General features: G+C 38.8%; 2 protein-coding genes across 6 annotated transcripts; both read left to right on the top strand.

Annotated features, from left to right (window-relative positions):
* hdac6 (histone deacetylase 6) lies at nucleotides 1-22,484 on the top strand. 3 transcript variants are annotated; one of them, XM_058389644.1, is made up of 29 exons: nucleotides 1-262; nucleotides 1,474-1,568; nucleotides 1,956-2,060; nucleotides 3,503-3,588; nucleotides 3,729-3,813; nucleotides 4,403-4,443; nucleotides 4,532-4,628; nucleotides 4,721-4,818; nucleotides 6,322-6,426; nucleotides 6,513-6,581; nucleotides 7,478-7,604; nucleotides 7,714-7,779; nucleotides 8,560-8,619; nucleotides 8,735-8,824; nucleotides 9,067-9,173; nucleotides 9,259-9,326; nucleotides 9,468-9,597; nucleotides 10,210-10,338; nucleotides 10,502-10,670; nucleotides 10,890-11,092; nucleotides 12,126-12,318; nucleotides 12,398-12,547; nucleotides 13,909-14,083; nucleotides 14,163-14,566; nucleotides 14,878-14,997; nucleotides 17,572-17,718; nucleotides 18,176-18,304; nucleotides 19,011-19,125; nucleotides 21,214-22,484. In XM_058389644.1, the coding sequence occupies exons 2-28, from the start codon at nucleotides 1,494-1,496 to the stop codon at nucleotides 19,077-19,079; spliced, it is 3,297 nt and encodes a 1,098-aa protein (XP_058245627.1). In that variant the 5' UTR covers nucleotides 1-262; nucleotides 1,474-1,493; the 3' UTR covers nucleotides 19,080-19,125; nucleotides 21,214-22,484. The 3 variants fall into 3 exon arrangements, with proteins under 3 accessions (XP_058245627.1, XP_058245625.1, XP_058245626.1); XM_058389642.1 differs by lacking the exon at nucleotides 21,214-22,484 and having other exon boundaries at nucleotides 19,011-19,854; XM_058389643.1 differs by lacking the exon at nucleotides 21,214-22,484 and having other exon boundaries at nucleotides 1-219; nucleotides 19,011-19,854.
* Nucleotides 19,997-27,172, top strand: lhfpl4b (LHFPL tetraspan subfamily member 4b). 3 transcript variants are annotated; one of them, XM_058389648.1, is made up of 5 exons: nucleotides 19,997-21,252; nucleotides 22,554-23,002; nucleotides 24,055-24,288; nucleotides 24,386-24,432; nucleotides 26,629-27,172. In XM_058389648.1, exons 2-4 carry the CDS (start codon nucleotides 22,573-22,575, stop codon nucleotides 24,409-24,411), a joined length of 690 nt encoding a protein of 229 aa, XP_058245631.1. In that variant the 5' UTR covers nucleotides 19,997-21,252; nucleotides 22,554-22,572; the 3' UTR covers nucleotides 24,412-24,432; nucleotides 26,629-27,172. The 3 variants fall into 3 exon arrangements, with proteins under 3 accessions (XP_058245631.1, XP_058245629.1, XP_058245630.1); XM_058389646.1 differs by having other exon boundaries at nucleotides 26,656-27,172; XM_058389647.1 differs by having other exon boundaries at nucleotides 19,997-21,247; nucleotides 26,656-27,172.
* Nucleotides 27,173-27,211: the final 39 nt, after the last annotated feature.

The following is a 27,211-nucleotide window of genomic DNA, read 5'->3' on the forward strand; positions in this document are numbered from 1 at the left end:
ATTCAGCCTACGAGGAAACATGTTTGAGCGCGTTAGGGACCCTGGGTTTATTGGCCCGTTTGCTTTAATTGGTTTGTTTTAATCTGTGTATGATTTCGCGTCAAATTTCTATGCACCCTTTTTCAGCTTTCGGCTTTATCTACTGGTTTTAAAACAAGAAAATGGATTTCAAGTCTCATTTTTGTTGGAGGAGCTGTTAAAAACGCAAGTGAAAGCAAGGCAAGCAAGCAAGAGATTTTTTGTTTTGTTTTGAGAAATAATAGTAAGTGATGATAGAGATTATTATTTAGAGTACAGATCTTATAAATCATTATATCTCCGTTTAACACTGACTCTTAAAGAGGACACATATTAAATGTATTTAGTGGTATTATTAATTTATTATTATTATTATTATTATTATTATTATTATTATTATTATTGCGGGTTATTTTGATTAGGTCCTACCCAAATACCCAGCCATGCAAAATGTCATTCAAAACATTATTATATTTCTGTTTGTGAAATGTGATTTCTTTGACGTCATGCTTGCTAAAATAAATAATATAAATAATCTATTTTTTTCCATATTTAATTAGTGATATAATAGTATCAGTCTTAATCCATGTAGCACTTGTTTATGTTTTAAGTAATACATTAAATACTTTACATAAAATTATCGAGAAAAAAAAGCAATTATTATTAATTATAAACATTACAAATAGGAACTATAAGAGAAGTTAATACAGAATATTAAAACATTTTAATATTATTATTTAAAATAATTTTTAATTTAATTATTATTTATACTTATTTTATAATTGCAAATAATAATTAAATTAAAAATAATTTAAATAATAATATTAAAACCACTCTTAATTATAAATAAGAGTAATAGAAATTAATATAGAGTATTAAAACATTTTAATATTATTATTTAATTATCTTTAATTTAATTATTATTTATAATTTTTTATTTTAAAATTATTTAATATTATTTTTTAAACAGCAAAACAAGGAATCAAGGCTAAGATAAAGGGTAATCCATGTTAGTACAACAGTGAATAAATAAAACATTAAGAAAGAAATCCACAATTGCACTGATATTTATTTATTCACTCACTCACTCACTCATTCATTCATTCATTCATCCACTCTGTATTTATTCATCTTCTGTACTCCTCTGTATATTCATATTCTTATTCTTATGTTGTATATTCTTATAATATTTTTTTTGTATTTTATATTTTATATATTGTTATAATGTTTATAATGTTATAATGTACCTTTGCTGCTGGTCTCTGAGAGCTACCAACCAAATTTCATTGTATCATTACAATGACAATAAAGACTCTTTATTTGTTTAATTAACACAAGATACAAGTAACAGAGACATAGCTCAGTGTTTGAGGGGGAAAAACCCCCACTGGGAAATTAGGTTGTGGTTTTAATCCAATCATTATTAGACTCATTTGTTTCTGAATTTGCTGTCAGGTTGTGGAACTGGTTTCATCATGGATTCTACATCAGATCGAACTCCGAAAGGTTCTCAACGCTCTCCGAAGAAAACACCGCAGAGCTCTGGGAAGGTGAGACACGTTCATTGTCTTCTTTAATGTTAATCTGGGTTCTTATAGGATTTATTTGTGCAAGAAATGACTTTTGGAAGTGCAGCGTTTCAGGAAAGTTTTCTGGAAATGATCTGCTGATCCTGGTGAACTGGTTACTGTATATTAAAAAGTAGTTATAAACAATAAAGAATATCAGTAAGAGTCCAGGAAGGAATTTTTCATAGGTCTTACCTTCTCACTGACCACACGATGAACTTTAGCCTGAGCTTTAGTGCCCTCATTATTTTCACAAATTCGTCACAGTTTGTCAGAGCTGGCTGAGAGCCAGGGTTCAAATTCTAATTTTTCTGTTAATCTGATGTGTGACGTTTCTTTGTGATGAACCCGTGTCTGTGTGTGTGTCAGCGGGAAAACAGCAAACGCAGCCAGAAACCAAATCTCCAGGAGGTGAGAAATAAAGGCAGACGAGACCGAGGCAGAGCAGAAGAGGAGATGAACAACAAAAACATGGTGTGTGTGTGTGTGTGTTTTTAAAAAAAAGTGTATTTATGCATTATTTACCTTTTCTCAACTCTTTAAGTTTCTTTCCTTTCCTCCTGCGTAATTATCTCCTCAGACTGACCTTCATTTCAGACCCTGGAAGATAAAACGTGCATTTTGTTCCGTTATATCAGGCATTATTCTGAGCTTTGGTCAGAGATGCTTAATTATTAATAGATTGTATTCATATACCAAAGCTTTCTTATCTGATCTTGGCACCTCTAAGCTGCAGCTTTTAAAAATAATATTTATATTTATTTTTATTTTTACACATCACACTTTTAATAATGTCACTGCAGTCAAAAAGATAAAAGTAGAGAGTTAAACCTTTGTCCAGGTCCAGGACGCTGTGTCTTTGTATTATATTTTGCTAGATATTTTGAGTAGAAAGTTTTTTAGTTATTGTTTTCCTCCTGGAAAAAAAGCTCATTAACAACAACAAAAAAAAATTAAGACATCATTAATTAAAAAACAAAACATAGACTAATAGCATTTAATAGATTAGCATTAAAAGAGCATTATATGTATAATATTTTATTATCTCTTATAGATATGTGAACCTCATTTCACAGATCATTTGGTTTTATTTATTTATTTATTAACTGTATTTAAAAAATGGCAATTATATCATTAGTCTAATTCGTCCTAAAACCACATTGGTGTATAAATTACGGTGCATAATTTATAGAGTGCAGATTTCTCTCCATTAATCAACATGCTGTCCTTCGTTTCCATAGCGACCGGAGTGTGACCCCATGGGTCAGTGAATAAATTCAGTCAGGTGTGTTTTAATTAAAGAGAAATATGTGTGCTCTCTGAATTATGCGCCGTAATTTATACAACGTCGTGTTGGATCAGGAAACGGCGTGTTTTGTGATTGTCTCGTCTCTCTGCCACAGGCCTGTGTTCATGATCTAAACCTTATGACCGTTGAAGAGTGTCTCGATGTGCGTTAGTGCGTTAGTTAATGCACGTGGGGAGCGACGGCTGGCCCGTGTGATCCGATCCAACAGACGAGCTACTGTTGCTCAAGTTGCTGAAGAAGTTAATGCTGGTTCTGATAGAAAGGGGTCAGAATACACAGTGCAGGATGGGTCAGGGCTGTTTTGGCAGCAAAAGGAGGACCAACACAATATTAGGCAGGTGATCATAATGTTATGCCTGGTCGGTGTATTTATACAGATGAAAGGTGTAATATTTTTCTAATATTCAGGTGTATTGTTATCTGTTGGTAAACAAAAGGACATCAGCAGAAACAGCTCAGTATGAAGTGTCTGGGTTTTGTGCAGGTTTATCAGAACAGAACAGAAAGAACGTCCAGGCCAAATCATACGATAGACAAGGTCATAGATGATGGTTTGACACAGTCAGCCCCGGGCAGATATATTCAAAATATATCACTGTGTTTGTAGGATTTTCAGGAGAAGTCGAAAGCAGCCGGAACCGGCCTGGTTTACTCCGAACTCTTTTCCCGTTATCGCTGCCTGTGGGACTCCAGGTGAGTCCAGCGCTCAGTTTGACCTGTTCAGAGACTCTGTAACATGTTATAATGCATACCACATGACATCCATGTCTTCAGCCCTGATTCTTGCTCTGAGCCTAATGTTTACGTCTTTGTCGTGGCTCTCGTCCTCGCAGTCACCCCGAGTGTCCTGAGCGAGTGACCACTGTAGTGGGGATGATGGAGAGCGAGGGGCTGCTGTCTCGATGCCTGCAGGTGGAGGTGAGAATCACGGCGGTGTCTCACGTGTCTCAGCCCAGTGCCTCACGTGTAACTACAGGATACTGGGTGTTATTAATACTTATTGTAGTACTGACATTTTAATATGAAAACTTTACAATTGAATTGAAAAATTTGAAATGATAATTATTTAAAACCATATCCAGATTTGAAAAAAAAATTCTTAGATTTTCGTGTCTCGTGAATGTCGGCTTTCTTGAAATAAAATAAAATAATATTATAACAATTTATAAATTTTATCTTAAAATATTTAAATGTTAATTTAAATTATCTTCAATTCATTTTTTTAAATATTTAATTTTCATGACTGAAGTTTTATTTTTTAAATACATGTTTTCCTCAAAAAATTTCCTCAAATTTTGTTTAAATTTGTGCAGAAATGTGAAGTCATTAAAAAAAGCCTTAAAATAGATCCGTATGTGTGAATGAGCATCCATGAGAAAATCCAGAGAATAACCCAGAAAAAAGTAATTATTAATTTAATTTAGTTTCATTTGAAGCATGATATATTCCAGCACTGTGTGTAGCGTATTGAGATCTGCATTCCCTGATGCTTCTGTTGATGTTTCAGGCGAGAGCTGCATCAGACGACGAGCTCTCTCAGGTTCACACGTGAGTCTTTTGATAACGTCTGATCCGTATTAGCACTGAGACTCTGTGTGATTGTGTTATATTGATGTGTGCTCTGTTTGTGTGACAGGAAGGAATACATTGATCTGATGAGGTCCACTGAGAAAATGTCGGAAGAGGAGCTGAAGCGCATGTCTGACCGCTACGACTCCGTCTACCTCCATCCTGTAAGAGGAAGTAGTCTGGAGTCTTGAGTGTGGAGACGTGATGGTGCGCTGGACAGAGTGGGTTCATTGTGTGTGTGTGTGTGTGTGTTTAGGACTCGTTCTCGTGTGCCTGTCTGGCTACCGGCTCGGTCCTTCAGCTGGTCGACAAGGTGATGACCTCAGAGCTACGCAATGGCTTCGCCGTGTGCAGGTGAGGTTTTTTACGTTTACGATTATTTTAATTTATTATTTGTATTTATTTTCATTTGACTTTTATCCAGCTGTTTAACATGGTCTCTTGGTTTTAACAGAATTTCCAGTTTTTATGTAGCTTGGATTTTTCGTGTTTTATTTTATTTCTAACATTTAATATTTCCAAATGTTTATTAAAATTAGCTTATTATTATTTCTGATTAAAGCAGTGGGAGAGCTGGAACAAACTTTCCCTAACATTTTATTACCAAATTGCACAAACAATCATTTCCAAACATTCTAATTACACTTCATTTGCAAACACACACTGTCATTACACTCTGACTAAAGCATTTTCTTTCTGATCTTGCCAAAATAAAAACATCAACCTGCACCATTAAAGAATATTATTTATTTATTTATTTATTTATTCCTTTTTACACAGCACACTTTTAATAATATCACTACAGTCAAAGTAATACAAAGTTGGTCAAGATGTTGATGTTTCTTTGTTATAGAAAAAAAAAAGCAAAAAAAAAAAAAAAATTAAGACATTAAGTAAAAAATAAAACAAAACATAGACTAATAGCATTTAAAAGATCAGCAGTAAAATAGCTTTATTATATATAATATTTAATAATCTCTTATAGACAAATCTTCACACATGAACTTTATTTCACAGATCAGTTAGTTTTATTTCAGTTATTTATTTATTTTTTTAAAAGTGTATTTAAGAATGCAGATTATACACTACATTGCCAAAGGTTTTGGGACGTCTGCCTTTACATGCACATGAATGTAATATAGAATTTTCCCGCCCTTTGCAGCTATAACAGCTTCCACTCTTCTGGGAAGGCTTTCCACAAGGTTTAGGAATGTGTTTATAGGAATTTTTGACCATTCCTCTAGAAGCACATTTGTGAGGTCAGGCACCGATGTTGGACGAGAAGCTCTGGCTCGCAGTCTCCACTCTAATTCATCCCAAAAGGTGTTCTATGGGGTTGAGGTCAGGACTCTGTGCAGGCCAGTCAAGTTCCTCCACACCAAACTCACTCATCCATGTCTTTATGGACCTTGCTTTGGTCACTGGTGTACAGTCATGTTGGAAGAGGAAGGGGTCATCCCCAAACTGTTCCCACAAAGTTGGGAGCATTGTCCAAAATGTCTTGGTATGCCGAAGCATTAAGAGTCCCTTTCACTCGAACTAAGGGGCCGGGACCAACCCCTGAAAAACAACATCTGAATTCTGTGATTTGGAGCAGCGTCCCAAAACGTTCGACAGTATAGTGTTTCATTAGTCTAATTCCGAAACCACATTGTTGTATAAAATATGGCGCATAATTTATAGAGCACAGATTTCTGTTCTCATTAATCAACACGCTGTCCTTCGTTTCCATAGCGACCAGAGCATGACCCCATGAGTCAGTGAATAAATTCAGTCAGGTGTGTTTTAATTAAAGACAACAGCATCGTGTTGGATCAGGAAACGGCGTGTTTTGTGAGTCTCGTCTCTCTGTCGCAGGCCTCCAGGACATCACGCCCAGGCTGAGCTGATGAACGGATACTCCATGTTTAACAACGTAGCAGTGGCAGCGCGATACGCCCAGAAACAACACGACGTCCAGAGGTGAGAGCGTGATCTCCTGGGAGTTAGACACTGTGATGAACTTCTGCTCAGATTTAAACAGTTTATATCGTGTGTGTGTGTTGCAGAGTTCTGATTGTAGACTGGGATGTGCATCACGGTCAGGGAGTCCAGTACGCTTTCCAGGAAGATCCCAGGTACACACATCTCCCAGGACATTTTATTATTAAATTTGTCACTTTGATTTCTTACAGAAAATAAAATGAAGAAAATGCAATTAATCAGATACAAAATACCTTAAATTTATGATTTGAGTGTAACTGGTGTGGTCTGTGTCTGGAAAGCTATTATTTCTATTTTGCAATTTTTAAAAAATATTTTCCTAATATTTTGACAGTTGGATTATGTTCATGATTACTTTTTTAATTAATTAATTTCTTTCTTTATTTACATTATTTTACATTGCTTAACTTTTTTCAACTTTATTTTATTTTACTATTTTTCTTTACATTATTTTGATTCACGTTGCTTTACTTAACCTTTACTAAACCTTGCTCTTTAACGTTTTAATTTTTACTTAATTTTGTTTTTTCTTTTTCTTTTCTCATTTTACATAATTTTACTTTGCCTTTATTTAAAACTTTGTTTTACTTTAATTTTTTCTTTAATTTATTTCTTTTTCATTTTTACATTTTGATTTACTTTGATTTAATTTTATTTAATTTTTGTTATTTATTTTAAAAAATATTTATTTTATTTTTCCTTCCATACCACTCGCTTTTCCCTTGGCTCCGCCCTCCATTCCACAAACTGCCACTTGACCACGCCCCTTTCCACACCCCCTAGGCTTGATTTCACATTAATACAACATTTAAGATCACTGGAAAATGTTGACTGAGAAAAGACACTCCATATTATGTTTGAGATTTTTAACATTATTTTTTTTCTTATTAAATTGCTCTAGCTGCAGGTCATTTTACCGATTACCTTTAGAAAGAAATTTTGTCTCATTAATCCTTCTACTGTTAAGCTGCTCTGATTTTCTTTTATTTGGTGTTTCTCTCTCCATCTCTATCTTCGTGTCTCGTTGCAGCGTCCTGTATTTCTCCGTACATCGGTACGAGGAGGGCTCGTTCTGGCCTCACCTGCCCGAGGGAGACAGCAGCGCCGTGGGTTCAGGACCAGGAGAAGGCTACAACATCAACGTGCCCTGGAACAAGGTTGAACACACAAGATCATCACCTGTAAAACACACACATCCCGCAAGTGTAGAATTGATTCTTATCTCACTCAGTGTTTTGTCATCCCTGTGTGTGTGTCTGTGTTCAGCCTGGGATGGAGGATGGAGATTTCGTCTCTGCTTTCCAGAGGATTCTGCTGCCCGTAGCCTACGAGGTACTGAGCGCGCTCACTCTCTCAGAGACTGGCTCTGGTTTTACTCTCAAGGCAGGCGGAAGACAAAGATGAACTGCCCTTCAGTTTGTTAGAATTGTCTAAATGTTATTTTGTTATTATATTTTTAAGGCTGGTTCACTGGTTATTACAATTAAAAAAATGAGAAAATATGTTTTTTTAATTACAAAATAGAAACAATAAATTTATTTATTAGATCAGAGGTTTCTAATGTAATAAATACATGTATTATTTCTATTTTGTAATTTTTAGAAAAGTGTTTTCCTAATATTTTAATTTTAATTTGACTGTACATTATTTTACTTTACTTTTCTTTACTTTTTTCACTTTATTTTATTTTACTCTTTTTACTTTACTTTTTTTAAACCTTTTTATTTTTTACTTTATTTTTTTGCTGTACTTTGCTTTACTTTATCTTTTCTAAACCTTGCTCTTTATTTAACATTTTAATTTTGACTTTGATTTGCTTTTTTTAACTTCATTTTTTATTTAATTTTTCTTTCTTTCTTTCTTTCTTTCTTTCTTTCTTTCTTTCTTTCTTTCTTTCTTTCTTTCTTTCTTTCTTTCTTTCTTTCCTTTTTTCTTTCTTTCTTTCTTTCTTTCTTTTTTTTGCTTTACTTTTTTTTTTAAATTTAATAAAAAAATTAATTTTGCCTTTCCTACACCACATAATGCATGATAATGTTTTTGAATCATTGCTGTATGACTGCTGATCCATAGTGTGTGTGTGTGTGTTTGTGTGTTTGTGTGTGTGTGTTCCAGTTTCGGCCTCAGATTGTGTTAGTAGCTGCTGGCTTTGACTCTGTGGCCGGTGATCCCAAGGTGTGTGCAAGTAAAGCACTATTTTTATTCTTTTCTTTAAATATATCCCACAATATGCACATCATGTATGAATCATGTAACATTGCTCTTGTATTGTGTGTGTGTGTGTGTTTAGGGTGAGATGTGTGTGAGCCCCCAGTGTTTCTCTGTACTGACCCACATGCTGATGGGTCTGGCTGAGGGGCGAATCGTGCTTGCTTTGGAGGTACAGCATATTTCTGTGACATGAAATAAAGAAAATCATCTTGTCACATTATTGAGAAAGCCCAGAGAGTGAAGTTCTCTCTCCTGATGACAGATGGATTCCACAAACGATGAATAAATATTCTCTGTACAGAAGTCTTCACCATAGTGACTTGTTAATGTTTTTAAGTTGCTCTTATGTAAGAAATAAAATCCTAAGTGACGTGTCTCGTCTTCACCCCGCTTGTCTGTGCTCCACTTCAGGGAGGCTACAACCTGCAGGCCACGGCAGAGGCGGCGTGTGCTAGCTTGAGGTCCCTCTTGGGTGACCCCTGCCCTCATCTGAACTCTCCGGGAGCTCCGAGTGAGAGGTCAGACACGCCTGCGACACCTTCACATCACGTCATGCCTCCACCACCACCGTGTTTCATTTCTCTTTGCTCTTGTCTGTTACAGCACTCTAAAGTCCATCTCTAAGACGGTTTCGGCTCTGTACCCATTTTGGACCAGCCTGCAGACTCTAGGTAAGACTAAACCGGTTGAATCCGGTCTCTTTTTACTATGAGGTGCTAGTTTATGAGTGATATTGATCGTACAGATCACTCTAAGTTTACATTCATTCAAAAGTCTGAATTTGTGTGTGTGTGTGTGTGTGTTGTCTTTAGAGGGAGGTCCTCTATCTGAAGCACAGCCCTTACCCTCAGCCGTGTGTGTGGAGAAACTGGAATCCTCCGAACGAGTTACTGGTCTCATTTACGACGAGCGAATGATGGAGCATCACAACATGTGGGACAGGTGAGAATACACACATGTGCTTTAAAATCTCTGAATATGAATTAATTTATTCACAGGGTTCAACAGTTTTAATGCATTCCAGTGTTCTTGTTAAAGTCGAGGAGGTGAAAAGAATCTCTTCTTTCACCAAAGAGAGTCATGAGAAAAAAAAATTTGGTCGTAATTCGATTTTAGGGTTTTTTTTTTTTTTTTAGAATTTATTGCTTTTATTCCTGCAGTCATTTTCTTTGGTAAAAAGCTCCATTATCGTCAGGCTAGTTTGCATAGATTTTAAACAATATACACTTGTTATCTAGAGTATAATATAATCATTCTGTAGAACATTGCTATTTAATTGCAAAAATGAATATAATGTGTGTGTGTCTGTGTGTGTGTCTGTGTGTGTGTCTGTGTGTGTGTCTGTGTGTGTGTCTGTGTGTGTCTGTGTGTGTCTGTGTGTGTCTGTGTCTGTGTGTGTGCGTGTGTGTGCGTGTGTGTGCGTGTGTGTGCGTGTGTCTGTGTGTGTGTGTGTGTGTGTCTGTGTGTCTGTGTGTGTGTCTGTGTGTGTGTGTGTGTGTCTGTGTGTGTGTGTGTGTGTGTGTGTGTGTGTGTGTGTGGTGTTTCTGCCTCCAGCCATCATCCTGAGCTCCCTCAGAGAATTTTCCGGATCTTCTCGCACCATGAGGATTTGGGGTTCGTGGACCGTTGCCGTCGGATACCGGCCCGTTTAGCCACAGAGCAGGAGCTTGCGCTTTGTCACGGGTAAAGCAGATGAAAAATGAAATAAATGCAAGACGGACGACAGAGTACACAAAACGTTCCTCTTTGCTTTTGTCGCTTTTTTGAAATTCAAACCATCTCTTTGGACTCTTATACTTGTTTCTCTCTCTCTCTCTCTCTCTCTCTCTATTGCTCTATTTTTCAGATCAGAGCACATTGCTACAATAAAGAGCACGGAGCAGATGAAGCCCAGAGATCTGAACAGACTCGGGAGCGAATATAATTCCATCTACATCAGTAAGGAGAGCTATAAATGTGCACTGCTGGCAGCTGGAGCATGTTTCAATGTCGCTCAGGCCATCCTCACTGGCCAGGTATGTCTCTCTCTGTCTCTCGCTCTCTCTCTCTCTCACACACTCTCTCTCTCTCTCTCTCTCTCTCTCTCTCACACTCACACACAACAATACACTATATTCATATACCACATTGACCACAGGATCACCATAATTAGATAGTTGAAGGCCATTTTGAAGTCTTGAACTGTCTAGTTCCAGTGAGAAGCTGCCTCTCATGGCTCTCGTGTTCGTGTGTAGGTGAGGAACGGCGTGGCCATCGTCCGTCCACCCGGGCATCACGCAGAGAGAGACACCGCCTGCGGCTTCTGCTTCTTCAACACAACTGCCCTGACCGCCCGATATGCTCAGAGCATTACCCACAATGCCCTGCGTGTCCTCATCCTCGACTGGGATGTGCACCATGGCAACGGCACCCAGCACATCTTTGAGGATGATGACAGGTGGGGAAGGAGATCCTGGTTCTCTATCAAATTCAAATCATATATTTATTTAAGTTGCAGTTGAATTTAATTATTATTTTCTGAAATGTATTCGTCTCAAAAGAAAGTGACCTAAAACAAACCCAACCAAAGTTAAGATAAATAAGACTAGCCATTCAGGACTAAGACATAAGTAATGGCACCCTGTAAAAGAGTGTGTGTGTCTGTGGTATGGGCTGAGCTACATTACAGGACGTGTTAGCACATGCTGTGCTCAGGATATGCTCTTTTATTATTATTATTATTATTATTATTATTATTATTATTATTATTATTAATTTTCTAATATATCAAATGTTAATCATATGTGCTGTAAATGTTCTTGCTAATTTAATGGTGTTTGGCATTTATCAGTATTCACATGAGCATGAAAAAAAATCAGCTTACAATTATACATAAATCTGGATTTATTTATTTATTTAGTATTATTATTTATTACTTATTTATTTATTTTTTCAGATTGGCCTAAAATTCATTTACAAATAACTTTATGAAATGATTGATAAATGATTCCCACCATATTTCCCAAGTATTTATATGCGAATGTATTTTTTCCTTTTTTCTTTTCCCCAATATTATTATTATTATTATTATTATTATTATTATTATTATTATTATTATTATTATTATGGTGTTTTTTCTAAGGTAAATTGCAAGGTGAAATCAAGTCCTGTTTTTTTAAATATAGAAAATAGGTAATATAGTGAGTAGGAGCCATAACACACAAAAAATCTGTATCTGCCTGATTTGGATGGATCATGAGTCTTAACTTGGTTAGGTTATTAATAATTAATTGAATATTTTATAGAAGAGGTTTATAGAAGCAGAGAGAACACCATAGTGATATACAAGTAGGTCTATAGAGTGTAATTCCTCTAGAGTCGTGAAAACACAAGCGACAACTGTAAGACACACAAACCTGTTTTGTGCAGTGTAAGGATTTGTGAGGATCCCATATGGTTATAATGTCCTGACTTCAGCGTTTTCTTTTCAGTGTGCTCTACGTCTCTCTCCATCGCTATGAGGAAGGCTCGTTCTTCCCCTGCTCCGAGGACGCCGATTACGATAAAGTGGGTCGAGGGAAGGGTGTGGGTTACAACGTCAACATTCCCTGGAACAAAGGCAAGATGGGCGACCCGGAATATCTAGCAGCCTTCCATCACGTGGTGATGCCAATAGCACGAGAGGTGAACACACACACACACCTCTCTTACATCTCCATCAATTGTGTTTTAACACAATTCTGGATTCTGTGTTGTGACCCAGTTTGCGCCGGAGCTGGTCCTGGTGTCGGCCGGGTTTGATGCCGCTCGGGGTGACCCGCTAGGGGGGTACCAGGTGACCCCGGAGTGCTACGCCCACCTCACACACCAGCTGCTGAGTCTCGCAGCAGGACGAGTGCTTGTCATTTTAGAGGTAAGAGACGATATGTATATAAACACTAAAGTGTCATATCAGTGGCTGTAGAGGAATGAATCCCTCCAGGATGTGCTGCTATTGAAAAATAATCAACGTCATGCTGGAAGCAGCTTTATGTCTGACTTCATCATGCAATATTTTCCTAAACACACACATCCTGGTTCTCTTCCCAGTCAGATTGTCCTGGATTTATATATGTATATGTCACTCTTACACTGCATTCCCTGTGAACACTTGTGTGCATTAACTGCTCATCGTGTTATAACTTCTCAGTGCAGGATAAAAGCACTGAATCATGCAGCTTAGTCAGTCCCGTGGGTCAGATCTTACTTTACTTCAGTCAAACACTTCAGTTTTTATTTACACTTCAGTCTTTCATGGCGTTTACAGGCTTCAGTGTAATGCGCACGTCGATAGATGTGTGGCTTTAGAAGAAGAAGAAGAAGAAGAAGAAGAAGACTTTATTATTGCCACACATATATTACAGCACAGTGGAATTCGCTTCTTCGCATATCCCAATTAGGGTCATAGCCCAGGGGTAGTTAGGATACAGCGCCTCTGAAGCAAAGAGGGTTAAGGGCTTTGCTCAATTGCCCAACAGTGACAGCTTGGCAGTGCTGGGGCTTCTGATCAACACCCCAGAGCCTTAACTACTTGAGCCACCACTGACCCGAAGGGGTTTTTCGCATTTCCCAGCTTATTATCAAGGGCCCAACGTTGAGAACTTGGCAGTTTGGAGGCTTGAAAGTCAACCTTCTGATTGGTGACCCAACACCTTGACCACTGAGCCACCACTTCCCTACTTTACAGACTTTGTCATTGACAAAAATCACTTGGTATAAGAATGATTTGCTCACGTTTGAGCCAGTGATCGTTTATTATTTAATAGAAATTTGCCAGACTGAGCTACATTACGGGTCTTGTATACACTGAGCTGCAACGTTTAGCCTAAATATGATTACCTCGAGCTAAATTTGAATTCGTGTCATCGTCCATTATCTACAAACGGCTCCAAAGTCCTGCTTTTTGTCTTTGAAAACATTGCATCTGTTATACCAAGGGTTTGTTTGCGTTTATACGAACCCGGATCATGCTGAATGATGACGTAAGCAGGACAGGATGTAGTAGATTTCTTTCCTCTTTTCTCTTTACACGTCTTTTTCATGTATTCTCATGGAGAATATAAGCTCATGGTCTCACAATGTGCTCGATTTCATCCTAATTTTGGTTGATTATGGTATTGTTAAGATGTGTGCAGTCTGATGCACTGATGCCAGTAGATTGCATTAATTAATAATGAAAAGTAAAAATTCTGAGCAGTTTAAGCAATATGTCTTTATCTTTTTTCTGTCACACAGGGAGGTTATAACCTCACCTCCATCTCCACCTCCATGGCCATGTGCACCAGCATGCTCCTGGGTGACGCTCCGCCGCAGCTGCCCCCTCTGCCCCCGCCACACCCCAGCGCTGCCATCAGCATCAACAACGTCCTGCGAGCACACGCCCCCTACTGGAGATCTCTCCGAATACAGAGTGAGGCTGTGACCACTCGACTTGATTCATCCATAAACCACTTTATTTTATTCACCTCTCTCTTTTATTTCTCTCTCAGTTCCAGAGTCTCTGCGTTTGTCCTTGCCTTCTCCGAAATCCAAATTCAAGCGTACACCAACAGGAAAAGGCAAAACTTCCCCTCCTCAGGTCACGCCTCAACCAGAGCACCAGCGTACCCCAGTGACCACTTTACCAGTGTCGCCTCCTACTGATCAGGAGGACTCCGGGCTGGACGAGCTCACTCAAGGCCTGCACGCTCTGGACCTGAGCACGTCCACCATATCCGCCAGTTCCAGCCCCGCCTCTGTCCCTGTGGGCGGAGCTAGACCAAAAGTGAAGCCCAGCCCACAGAGGGACTCCTTCTCAGCAGCGGAGGAAGCGTCGCCGGTCCGAGTGATGGAAAAAGGTATCGAGGGCGGCGATGTGAAAGCCGAGTCCACACCCATCAAACAGGAGAAACAGGTAAACAGCAGCATTAATTATTTATTTATTTTTTTACTTAGAAACAGCTGTTGATTTAGGATGCTTCATTTCTTTTTTTTTTTTATTTTATTAAAATAATTATAAAAAAAAAAAAGAAAGAAACTCACATTCAAAAAAAAGATGTCTGTTAAAGATAAACAAACGATCAGACCATCACTACCAAACATGATACTAGCACTCAGCCCATCTGAGAAAGTCATGTCTGTCCATGGAGGATGAAAAATCTGTCCTCTTAACCAGCTGGAAGTATGTTTTATTTCTTGATAAAAACTCGCCTTCTGTTCTCGCAGTCAGAAGAATCGGACGCTGGAGCGGTGTGCGATCCGGAGAGTCCAGCGCTGGAGGGAGCGTGCGGCTACACGAAGAAAACCGACTTCGAGCTTGTGTGTGGAGCCGGGGACATGGCCGGGGTACGATATCCCTCTCAGGGGCTATGAAAAGTTCCTGTCTGTTGTCTTAATTATTACTATTACTATTGCTTAATTAACATAATGAACTTTTATTAATTCAGAGTTTCTAGCAGTTAAATGCACACACCAGTGATCTTGTAAAATGGATGATTTATTATTAAGATGAATTGTTTTAGTAAATCTGGAAAAAACAGTTGAACTGATTTACTAAGACGATTTGTGACTCGCCCATTTTTAGCTTTTGCTCTAATCAGTGTCCAAAAAATAACCCCATACTAATTTGGCTCCTCTGTTATGATTCATCAACACCTGAAAGTCTCTTCAGAAACAGTGACGATGCGCGTGAAGTAACACAACTAAAAAGGCATGTCGGAGTTTATTCTCGACACGTCCCACTGCCTTTAACCCGTCTTGAACTCGACACGTCATTTCACTTCTCTGTGGCAAGTTTCAGTTGCACTTTTACTTTTCCGGAAGCCTCTGAGGTTTTTGCATGCGCCGGTTGATCTCAATAGCCGTGACTATTTCAGGTCTCCTCCTTTCCTCCTCTAACTTCACACAGTGCTTGATTTTATTCTCTATAAATTCTCATTAATGAGCCTAAAAACTGTGTTCAGAGGATCTTTTTTAAATAAATCAACATGCAACAATATGTAAAGCAAACACGGAAAATAAGAACTAGTTTAAGTGCTTCAGGAAGAGGTAGGTCATCATTTGAAGACGGTCAGTGACTCGGCTGTTCGGACGTCTAGGGGAAGTGTATTCCACCATCTTGGTGCCAGAAGAGTCTAGATTTATCATGACCTACGTCTTACCCTAAGAGATGGTGGGAGCAGTCGGGCAGTGCTAGTGGATCCGAGGGAGCGAGGTGCAGTGTGAGGAGTGATAAGAGCTTTGAGGTAAGATGGTGCTGGTCCGTTCTTGGCTTTGTAGGCAACCATCAGTGTTTTGAATCTGATGCAGCTACAGGAAGCCAGTGGAGGAGCGCAGCAGTGGGGTGGTGTGGGAGAACTTAGGCAGGTTGAAAGAAATTCCGAAGCTGCATTTTGGATCATTTGCAGTGGACGAATTGCATTCAGTGGTAGAGCTGCTAGTAATGAGATGCAGTAGTCCAGTCTCAAAATGACCAGAGATTGAACCTGAGCAGCCTGTGTGGATAAAAATGGCTGAGATCCTTCTGATGTTGTACAGAAGAAACCGACATGAGTGTGTAACCTCAGTAACATGAGAGGAAAAGGACAGTTGATTGTCCATGGTTACCCCAAGGTTGTGAGCAGTGGTCGAAGGGATGATCAAAGAGTTGTCATTAATATGTAATTAATGATAAATAACTCATTACATTTAATTACACGTTAAAGGCTGTTTTTTAAACCTGTAGTTCTTCCGTCACACTGGGTGACGACATATGGATAAACAACCAGGATTCCTGCTGACTCGGATGCCACGTTGCATTTCAGCACTCAAAAAGGGATTGAGTTTGTTTTGTCCACAGTGTCCATGTGTATTATAGTACAAAGAACAAGCCAGAACAATTCGTACGGGCTCCGTTTCTGCTCCTGAAGGCTTTAGAGATCGGGATACACGCATATGGATGTACACAGTACTGAACTGCTGTTCTTGTAGAGAGCGTTTGGACGAGTCGGGATGTCTGTAAGTCGAGTTTTTCAGGGTGTGTTTAAGTAGAAAGGTGGTTGAGTGGTTAGTTATAGAGGTTTGTTCAAATATGGTATTGGCTCTTTAGTAACTAGTAACTATATATATAGCGTCTCCAAAACTGCATCTCTTGTGGAATGTTCCTGGTCTGCATTGGTCAGTATCTATCAAAAGTATCCTTTAAGTCCTGTAAGTATCCTTTAAGACCTGTAAGTCACAACTTGCAGGACGTAAAGGATCTGCTGCTAACATTTTGGTGCCAGATACCACAGCACACCTTCAGGGATCTAGTGGAGTCCATATCTTGACGGGTCAGGGCTGTTTTTACAGCAGAAGGAGGACCAACACAATAATAGTCAGGTGGTCATAATGTTATGGCTGATAGGTATGATATATATTTTGTGCAAATAGTGTCTGGACTCTTCACATGGACACATTTAGAGACTGGAATCATTCTGTATGTTTATTTAACATGATATAAAGTCAGAGGATGGTGTGCTTTGTGCTGGAATGAGAAGAGAGCTGTGTTGTAAGTGATAAAAGGAAGTTGTTTTGCAGGCTCAATGATGTTAAATGTAACAGTAAATGGCTAAAAAGTACCATGGTGAATGATTGGCATAATGCTTTAATGTGAGAGTACTAAAGCATTTTTTGTTGGTGAAGCAGCGAGGCGATAAATCAGCAAAATAAATATAAAATTTTTGGTTTGTTTTTACTCTCCAGCCAATTTGTTTCCTTGTTCTGATAAATCTTAAAACTATAAAATGAATAAATTAGAATGATGATTAACATTGTGTTTTTTAATTTAAGTAAACAATGCATCTAGTTGTATATAGATTCATCTGGATGAATTACATGGATATGATTTGCGAGTGAGTGTGTGTGTGTCCCAGTTTCTCATCATCTGGCTTCTCCTTTCAGGATACGATGTACGTGGTGGAGCCTTTGGCATGGTGTCCACATTTGGAGTCAGTGCATCCGGTGCCTGCGGGTGGCATCGACGTGTTCCGGCCGTGTGAGGAGTGTGGCGCCGAATCGGAGAACTGGATCTGCCTCTGCTGCTATAAGGTGCTGATTACAGGACGGTGACAGAGGACAGAGATATTAACTCTCTTGATGGGCCTTCACTGGGCACTTTAAAAAAAAAAGAATCAGCCAATCACGTGGCAGCTGAGCAGGGCTTCAGATCTATCAAATGCAGGTCTAGAGATAGCGAATACCTGAGATATAGATATAGTGTATAGATGAGTACCTGCATGTACCTGTATTAAATATTTAATACCCCTCTTTGGTTGAGGCTCTGAAACGTTATATTGCAGCTGATGAAACCCTTTGACAATTAAAAAAAACACTCACTACAGATTTATTTTATAAATGGTCTGTTTATTAAAGAGTTTTCTGCACCATTTTCTGCACAGAAGAACTTTTAACTGCGTTTAAAGCGTGTTATAAATTCAGTGTGGTGTGAGCGGGATCGTCTGCAGGCCACAGAGCCATGTTGTAAGTGTGGTTCGTCTTTGTGCAGGTTTTGTGTGGGCGCTTTGTGAACGAACACATGGTGGCCCACGGTCTGGTGTCCTCTCACCCTCTGGTCCTGAGCTTCGCTGATCTATCAGTGTGGTGCTACTCCTGCGAGTCCTACGTCCACAACAAGGTGGGTGCCTGTGAGCTCTGACCTTCACGCTGGACTCTAATGCAGATCAAATCAGTGTGCTTCACTTCAGAGCTTCTGTATGAGTCATCATATTATACAGCTTTATATGTCCTTATCTCTCTCTCTCTCTCTCTCTCTCTCTCTTTCTCTCTCGCTTAATTTGTTCTCTCTCTTTCTCTCTCTCACTTAATTTGTTTTCTCTCTCTCCCCCCTTCTCTCCCCCTCTGTCTATTCTACTCTGTCTTTTTTTTTATCTTTTTCTCTTATTCTATTTCTCTCTCTCTCTTTCTCTCTCTCTCTCTCTCTCACTCACTGTCTCTCACCTTGTCTCTCTATTTGTCCCTTACTCTTACTCTCTCACCACCTTGTTTCTCTCTCTTTCTGTCCTCCTCTCCTCTTCTCTTTCCTTTACGTTCTCACTGTGGCTCTCTCTGTCTCTGTCTCCCTGTCCATTTCTTTTGCTATCTTTATCTCCATCTCATTTCTCTCCATTTGCCGTTATTTTCCTCTGTCCCTCTATCTATCCCTCTCTCTGTCCCTCTCTCTTTCTCCATCTCTCTCTGCCTCTCTTTCTCTTGCTGTCCCTCACTCTGTCTTTCTGTTTCCATCTTTCCATCTCTCTCTCTCTCTCTCTCTCTCTCTCTCTCTCTCTCTCTCTCTCTCTCTCTCTCTCTCTCTCTCTCTCTTTCTCTCTCTCTCTCTGTAGGTGCTGTATGAAGCCAAGAACGCTGCTCATCTTGCTAAGTTCGGGGAGGAGATTCCCCCCATCAACTAATCTAGCACTGAAGATGAGAAGACTCCTGTGCAGGCAAACAAAAGTGGTGTGTGTGTGTGTGTGTGTGTGTGAGAGAGAGAGAGAGAGAGGAAGTAACAGCCTGGCATCACATGCCGTAGCTGAATGTGTGTGCGAAACTGTTTTCACGTTGTCTTTATTTCCAAACTCATAAGCGTCCTTCTCTCCACAGGAGATCTAAACTCATTAACCTGTGCTAATTACACTGTGTGTGTGTGTGTTTGAGAGAGAGAGCACGAGCACGTATTTCTCCTGCACTGATTTAGTGCCAAAACTCAGATCATTTGGCTGTAGGTTAATGGTTCCACAGAATCTCTCCACACTTTATTTATTCTCCCTAAAAGAAAAAAAAGCACCTAATACTAGCAGATAAAAAACGAAGCAGCTTTTAATAAATAAAAGAAGAAGGTTGTTCGTGTCGTGCAGATAACATCGGCACAAACACCAGCCCGGTGTCTGATCATGCTGTTATCACACTGTTGATCACCTCTCTGTTCGATAATGAAGGAGTATTTTCAGGCACATCACCAAGACGTGTTACTTTAACTCACAAGCAATGAACATTGCAGAGTTTTTTCCCAACAAAACGTAGTTCTGACAGTTCGACTTCCTAAATGTCACTGGATTCTGTTTTCTCAACGTCTCACTTGTATTCCTCTCTGAACAAACTCTGTATCTGTATTATGGCAAAAAGAAAACATTAAGTTATGTTTTTGTAAACTTTGGTACATCAATACACTTTAAATGTGAAGAATTATTTGCTGTGGTTTTCTGCGTCTTTCTTGAGAAAAAGATATCTGCAAGAAAAAACAAATTACAATAACAGATAGACAGACAGATAGATAGATAGAAAATAATACTGTTTCAATTTCAAATTATTAATTGGGGCATGTGCAAATTTTTGGACATCCTTTCCATATGCAGAGTCTCAGAATTAACTCGTTAGGCTTTAATGAACTCATTAGACCTTGTTGACCAGGTCAGGAGCAACAATTCCAGACAGAAGTGAATACATATTCTGCCTCTTCAACATCCATGGGTTTCTCCAAGCAGCTGACTGAGGATCTGAAAGTAAATCTGATTGAGGAAGACACCGCTTATACATTACAGCACTGGGAAATCCTTTTGTTGTTTGTAAGGGGGTTTGGGGTCAGAACGCCGGGTCGACTGTCATACAGTTTCCACTGACTGAAATGTCAAAGAATTTGCTGTTTGGTGGAACTGTAGAAGTCAAGGGCAAGATCTGGACATGCCCATATGCTGGCCAGAAAGGAAGAAAAACCAGCGTATGATCCTGCAGGAAATGAGGTTTACTGTGCACTAATAAGGTCTGCATGGAAGAGTCATCAGAAGGACGGGTATTTTTGGAAACAATGTACCTTGGATTAATGAAGTAGGAATGAAATCTTATGGCCACAAAAAATGTGGTGAAGCTATTAGGCTTCTGGTTTATTGAGAGGGCAGTTAGAGGAACAGGAAGTATTGTTATACAGGTAGCTGGATGAGTGACATGCTTAGACTGCGGCCATGGAAACCATTTTTGGGAATGACTCATGATGGCATATAACTGCTGGACATGTTATAAAAGGTGATTAACATTTTCAGTGGTTTAATATCGCATAAATGTTTTCCATTCTTTCCTTCCTCTCTTATTCTTTCTCTCTCTTTCTCCTTTTCACTTTCCTTCCTCTTTCATTCTTTGTCTCTATATCTTCTTTTCCCATCCCGATACTCCTCTTTGCATATGTTTTCCTCCTCCCTTTTTCCTGTGACAGGAGGATTTATTCTCCACTGCACCAGTGCTCTCTCTGAAACCCTCGCATTTAGAGTAGAACAGCATCATGTGCTCTTTCTGCTTCTCTCACCCTCCCTTTATCCCTCCATCCCTTCCTCCCTCCCTCCCTCCCTCGTCCTTATCACCCCTCCCTCAGTACGTGTTGAAGGAACATCGCTTGCTATTGGTGTTGGCCTGCTGTTAATGTCGTGCATCATTGCTACCATAACCCCACAGGGAGGAGGAGAGAATCTTTTTTCCCCCTGTTTCACTCCCTCACTTGCCAATAATGCGGCGCTCGGTAATTGAATTTTGATGTGTTTTTTTTGCTTCCTGCTGAAGGACAGAGTGTCACAGACGACCAGCCTGAGGAGAAGTGAGGTGATCTCCATCATCCCCATGCTCTCATCTCGTCCTCATTTGTCCTAGCATGCAGATCCTTGGTGTGTTTTTTTTCATCATCATCTCATCTCATCTCGCCGTGTCTGGAAACATCCTCATGAGTCTCCCCCCGTCGTCATTAAGCCCCCACTCGTCTGCTGCTTCCTCTGCATTGTTCAAATCTGTTACGATGGGATCCTGAGGCCGTGTTCGAAGCTGTCAGACTTTACAGCTAGGCAAAAACCAGTTTTCCAGCAGAATAATATATTTAATATGCAGCTTTTGCATTCTGTTATATCTGCAGGGAGAGAACAAATGAAGGAATAATCTGCTTTATTGTAAACCCTGTTTGAACTCTGAGCTGAGATACAACTGAAATGCTGTTAAAGGTGTTGTTTTTAGCAGTGGGCTTGGAAATATCATTTTTATACGAAAGACGTTAAAAAGCCAGAACTAGTAACAACGTTCCAGTCTCTCTGTTTGTTTCGTTTCAGGCTACTTCTTAAAATTTTCTGGCCCAGAAATGATCCATGCCTATTTATTTATTTATTTATTTGTTTGTTTGTTTGTTTGTTTGTTTGTTTGTTTATTTTGCACACAGTCATTGTCTGACAAACTTATGGTACATTATATCCAAACTAAAATCTGTCAACGTTTGAGTTCTGTGCTTTTTGTTCGTTTTTGTTTTTAAAGACACATTAAATACTTGACTAAACAATTTAAATCACAAGAAATAATTGAATGATTCATTTTTTAATTAAATAAAGGATCAAACTTGTTCTTGTAGTTCAGGTAAGAGCATTCTTCTCATCATAGGTGAAATATAAAGAAGTAAATATTTTTACAGGGTGTTAATGGTTTCAGTCGTGATTTAGATTGCTGTTCTAACATCCAAAAACATTTTATACGTTTTAAAAAAATATCTAAAATAAAAGAGCCAAATGGCTGAATAACATTTTGGAAGAATGTTGTAACATGTTAAGAGTGATGGAAAAATACTGAATCCAGCAATAGTTCCATCCACTAAATATACATATAAATATAAAGATTTGTCATCGTTTTTGTACGTTAAGCAAAATGAAGCTATTTTCAAGATGAGCCTTGTAGAATTTTCCAGTTTACCTCATTCATTTCTAGCTCAAATCCAAAATAAAAACCCTAAATAGAGTGCTGGAAATTGTTTTTTCCCTAGAAGTGGAATGGACGATGGGGTGATGATCACTAAACTACATGTCCATGCGTAACTGCATATTCAAGAATTAGAATTAAATTGAATTAAAAGCACAATGCAATGTGTTTAGCTTTGCTTCATCAGCAGTCATGCAGCCCCATGCGGCGGAGGTGGCACGTCTCTACCAGACCGAGTTCATCCGGAGCGCACGGGCTATGGGTGTCCTGTGGGCCATCTGTACGCTCTGCTTCGCCGTCATCGAGGTGGTCATCCTGGTTCAGCCGTCCTGGGTGGGGACGCGTGAGCTCCGTTATCCGGCCAGCAGAGTCGGGGGTAAGCCGCCTCCTCAGGCTGGTACGCTGGGCCTGTTCGAGGTGTGTGTGGAGGCAGACTGGCCGGTTCCAGAGTGCACAGGCTCTCTACGTACACTGACCCCTATTCCAGCCTTCCAGTCTCCGGCTGTGCTGGTGTGCATCTCCCTCACCATGGTGTGGGTCAGCGTGGGCTGCTTGTGTCTGTTTCGCTTCTGCAACGCCGCAACCGTGTACAAAATCTGCGCCTGGCTACAGCTCACTGCTGGTAAGAGTACTAAACTTTGAGTAGAAAAGAAGCAACATATTTGGGCCCCTTTCTATCTACACTATTTGCCTTTACACTTTCTGTTTGTGTACTTCATTCATTTTAATTATTCGCTTTGAAACAATATCTTGTTTTGATCATAGACGTTTTGTTTAACCTTTTTAATGGCTCAGTTATTTCTCCAGGAGATATACATATAACTATAAGTATATACACTGATCAGGTATAACATTCTGAGCAGTTCCAGGTGAAGTGAATAAGACTGATGATCTCCTCATCATGGCACCTGTTAGTGGGTGGGATATATCAGGCAGCAAGTGAACATTTTGTCCTCAAAATTGATGTGTTAGAAGCAGGAAAAATGGACAAGTGTAAGGATTTGAGCGAGTTTGACGAAGGGCCAAATTGTGATGGCTAGACCACTGGATCAGAGCATCTCCAAAACTGCAGCTCTTGTGGGGTGTTCCTGGTCTGCAGTGGTCAGTATCTATCAAAAGTGGTCCAAGGAAGGAAAAGTGGTGAACTGGCGACAGGGTCATGGACGGCCATGGCTCATTGATACATGTGGGGAGCGAAGGCTGGCCCGTGTGATACGATCCAACAGACGAGCTACTGTTGCTCAAACTGCTGAAGAAGTTAATGCTGGTTCTGATAGAAAGGTGTCAGAATACACAGTGCAGGACGGGTCAGGGCTGTTTTGGCAGCAAAAGAGGGACCAACACAATATTAGGCAGGTGGTCATAATGTTATGCCTGATCAGTGTACGTATCCAGACATATAGGACTGTGTAACTATTACTCAGGAAGAACTACCCAGCTATTACTTTATCATTAGTTCCTCAGTAGTTCCTCAGTATTTATTAGTAATTAATGCCCTACTATGTGTGAAATATTCATTCGTTCCTGCTTAGTCTCTGGATTGCTTCCTGTGGGACGAACATTTTTATTAAGTGTTATAGTATAACAAGGGGAAAAAACATCATGTTTTCATGTTTTTAGAAATCAAACACGTTCATAACCAGAATATGAGTTTCATCCAGCTGTGTGCTGCAGGTTTCTGTCTGGCCCTGGGCTGCGTGCTCTTCCCTGATTCGTGGGAGTGTGCTGAGATGCGTGCGCTGTGTGGAGACAGTGTAGAGAGTTTCTCTCCGGGGAACTGCTCCGTGCACTGGGCCTACATACTGGCCATGCTGGGAGTGCTGGACGCTGGCATCCTCGCCACACTCGCCTTCGTCCTGGGCAACCGTCAGGACGCACTGCTCCCAGATGATGCCAAGGACGGTGACGGTAAAACAACATTCATCAAACTGTATTTAACAAAGAGTTAAACTCATTTAAATTCATTTATTTTGGACTAAATATAGCTCCTTTTTTTGTTCTTCAGTGACTGGGTTGTTACTGGAAGCATAGCTGATGATGGAGATACCACAGGTATGGTATTAGAAGTCACATGAGCATCAGGTATCAATAATCACATGATCATTTTCATGTGACTTTGCTGTTTCATTTGCACATGACATTTTTCATGATTTTTTTTATTGTAATGTTTTTATCACAAGAGATTCTTCCAGGATTCATTTTTTCAAATGATTCATGAATCATTTTTCTGTATGAATCATTTATTTTTTAGCTTTCCCACATGATACATTTATGTGGACATGATTCGTGTATTTTTACATGGGATTTTTCACATGATTTGAGATAAGATTCTCCAAGATTTATTTATGTTCCACATGATTCATTTTCAGGTGCCATTTGCCCAAATGATTCATTATGGTTTTTAAAATTTTTGGTGATTTTATTTGTGATTCTTCCAGGATTAATTTCTTTTAAATGATTCAGAAATAAGTTTTCCATATGATTAATTTATTTCCATACGCTTTTTCACGATTCAGTTATTCTGACACGTGATGAGCCGTGACTCGTATATTTTCACATAGAATTTTCCTCATGATTCATTTCATTTCAAATAAGATTCTTCAAGATTCATTTATGGTCCACATGATTCATTTTCACGTGCCACTTGCCCAAATGATTCATTATGTTGTTTTTTTTAATTATTTGTGATTTTATTAGTGATTCTTCCAGGATTTGTTTTCTATCAAATGATTCATAAATAAGTTTTCCATATGATTCATTTATTTTCATGTGCTCTTCCACTTGATTCAGTTATTATGGTGTGCCGTGATTCATGCACTTTCACATAGGATTTTCCACATGATTCATTTAATTTCAAATAAGATTCTTCAAGATTCATTTATGTTCCACATGATTCATTTTCACCTGCCATTTCCCAAAATGATTCATTACGATTTTTCAAATGATTCATTTATTTGTGATTCTTCCAGAATTCTATTTTTTCTGTCAAATGATTCATAAATAAGTTTTCCATATGATTCATTTATTTTCATGTGCTTTTTCTCGATTCACTTATTTGGACGTATGATGAGCCCTGAATCATGTACTTTCACATAATATTTTCCTCATGATTCATTTGATTTGAAATAAGGTTCTTCAAGATTCATTTATGTTCCACATGATTCATTTTCACGTGCCACTTGCCCAAATGATTCATTATGTTTTTTTGAATTATTTGTGATTTTATTAGTGATTCCTCTCGGATTTGTTTTCTTTCAAATGATTCATAAATAAGTTTTCCATATGATTCATTTATTTTCATGTGCTCTTCCACATGATTCAGTTATTATGGTGTGCCGTGATTCATGTACTTTCACATAGGATTTTCCACATGATTCATTAAATTTCAAATAAGATTCTTCAAGATTCATTTATGTTCCACATGATTCATTTTCACCTGCCATCTCCCAAATGATTCATTATGATTTTTCAAATGATTCATTTATTTGTGATTCTTCCAGGATTCTATTTTTTCATGAATAAGTTTTCCATATGATTCATTTATTTTCCTGTGCCTTTTCACATGATTTAGTTATTCTGACAAGTGATGAGCTGTGACTATTTTCACATAGGATTTTCCACATGATTCATTCAATTTTAAATAAGATTCTTCAAGATTCATTTATGGTCCACATGACTCATTTTCAAATGCCATTTTCCTAACTGATTCATTATGATTTTCCATATGATTTATTTATTTTCATGTTCTTTTACTCATGATTCAGTTATTCAGAGATGTTAGGTGCCATGATTCATGCATTTTCACAATGGATTCCACATGATTCATTTGTTTTCCAATAAGATGTTCCAAGATTCATTTATGATTCATTCATTCATTCATTCATTCATTCATTCATTCATGATTTCCCTGAATGATTCACAGTTAATTTATTCTCATGTGATTTGTTTACACCCTTTAAAATATAATTTTTTACCAGATCACATATGTTGTGACTGTGTCTCGTCTGATGGTATAAATAATTTGCTGGCTCCACTTTCACTCCATCAGTGAACAAAAGGGCTGCAGTTAAGACTGCCATCGATCTGAGACTCAGACAGCATCCTATAGCGTCTCCTTTCATTAAAAACCGTCTACTCGGAGAGAGCTATATAGTCGAAGATTAAAAAGCACCTCTGAGACTCTTACTGTCTGTTTTAGTGTTCTGTGACATTTTTATGCTTGTATTCTTCTCTCTGTCATTTCAACAGCCATCTTCTTTAATCTTGCTTCATTAGACTCCTTTCATCTGGGGCCGATCCCTCTGTCCTCATCGTACGCTGGAGAAAAACAGACAAGCTCACTTCCTCCTCCCCCACAGCATGACATCATCACCCTGACGCTTACATAAAAACTCTGCATAGAAACTAGAGACTGTCGCCTGGCAACCGTACCCGACGACTACTCCAGCTGTAGGTGGAGGCGCAGAAATACAAGGACACTTGTGATCCGTTCTTGGTCGTCTCCTGATAAGCAAACGGGTGACATCGTAGATATAAATGGTTATTATTTTTCCTTCTTCTGTTAATTCATCACATTGTCCAGTTTCGAGACCATCACATGTATTCTGTCCTTCTTCGGTGTGAAGTGTGATGTATTTATTTAAGAACTCATATAGAACAGACCAAGCAATACCATTAATAAGGCCTTAATTGAAAAAATGCATAACTCTGGATAAGGTTTTGATTAAAATATGTTTTAATTTTTTTTTGTTAATCTGAAACTTAAATGAATAAATATAGTTTTGTGTTTTAATAGCCTTAATTATCTTAATTACACACACACAAGGTGATT

This window comes from Hemibagrus wyckioides, linkage group LG05 (assembly GCF_019097595.1).
Source record: "Hemibagrus wyckioides isolate EC202008001 linkage group LG05, SWU_Hwy_1.0, whole genome shotgun sequence".
NCBI lineage: Eukaryota > Metazoa > Chordata > Actinopteri > Siluriformes > Bagridae > Hemibagrus > Hemibagrus wyckioides.

What these genes read in the sequence shown, in the direction of transcription:
- hdac6 (XM_058389644.1), top strand. Translation starts at nt 1,494, where the DNA reads ATGGATTCTACATCAGATCGAACTCCGAAAGGTTCTCAACGCTCTCCG. An exon ending in CTCGATGCCTGCAGGTGGAG is followed by an intron (nt 3,814 to 4,402) that starts GTGAGAATCACG and finishes TTGATGTTTCAG; the next exon opens with GCGAGAGCTGCATCAGACGA. An exon ending in CCGGGAGCTCCGAGTGAGAG is followed by an intron (nt 9,174 to 9,258) that starts GTCAGACACGCC and finishes TGTCTGTTACAG; the next exon opens with CACTCTAAAGTCCATCTCTA.
- lhfpl4b (XM_058389648.1), top strand. Translation starts at nt 22,573, where the DNA reads ATGCAGCCCCATGCGGCGGAGGTGGCACGTCTCTACCAGACCGAGTTC. An exon ending in CTGGCTACAGCTCACTGCTG is followed by an intron (nt 23,003 to 24,054) that starts GTAAGAGTACTA and finishes TGTGTGCTGCAG; the next exon opens with GTTTCTGTCTGGCCCTGGGC. An exon ending in TGATGCCAAGGACGGTGACG is followed by an intron (nt 24,289 to 24,385) that starts GTAAAACAACAT and finishes TTTGTTCTTCAG; the next exon opens with TGACTGGGTTGTTACTGGAA.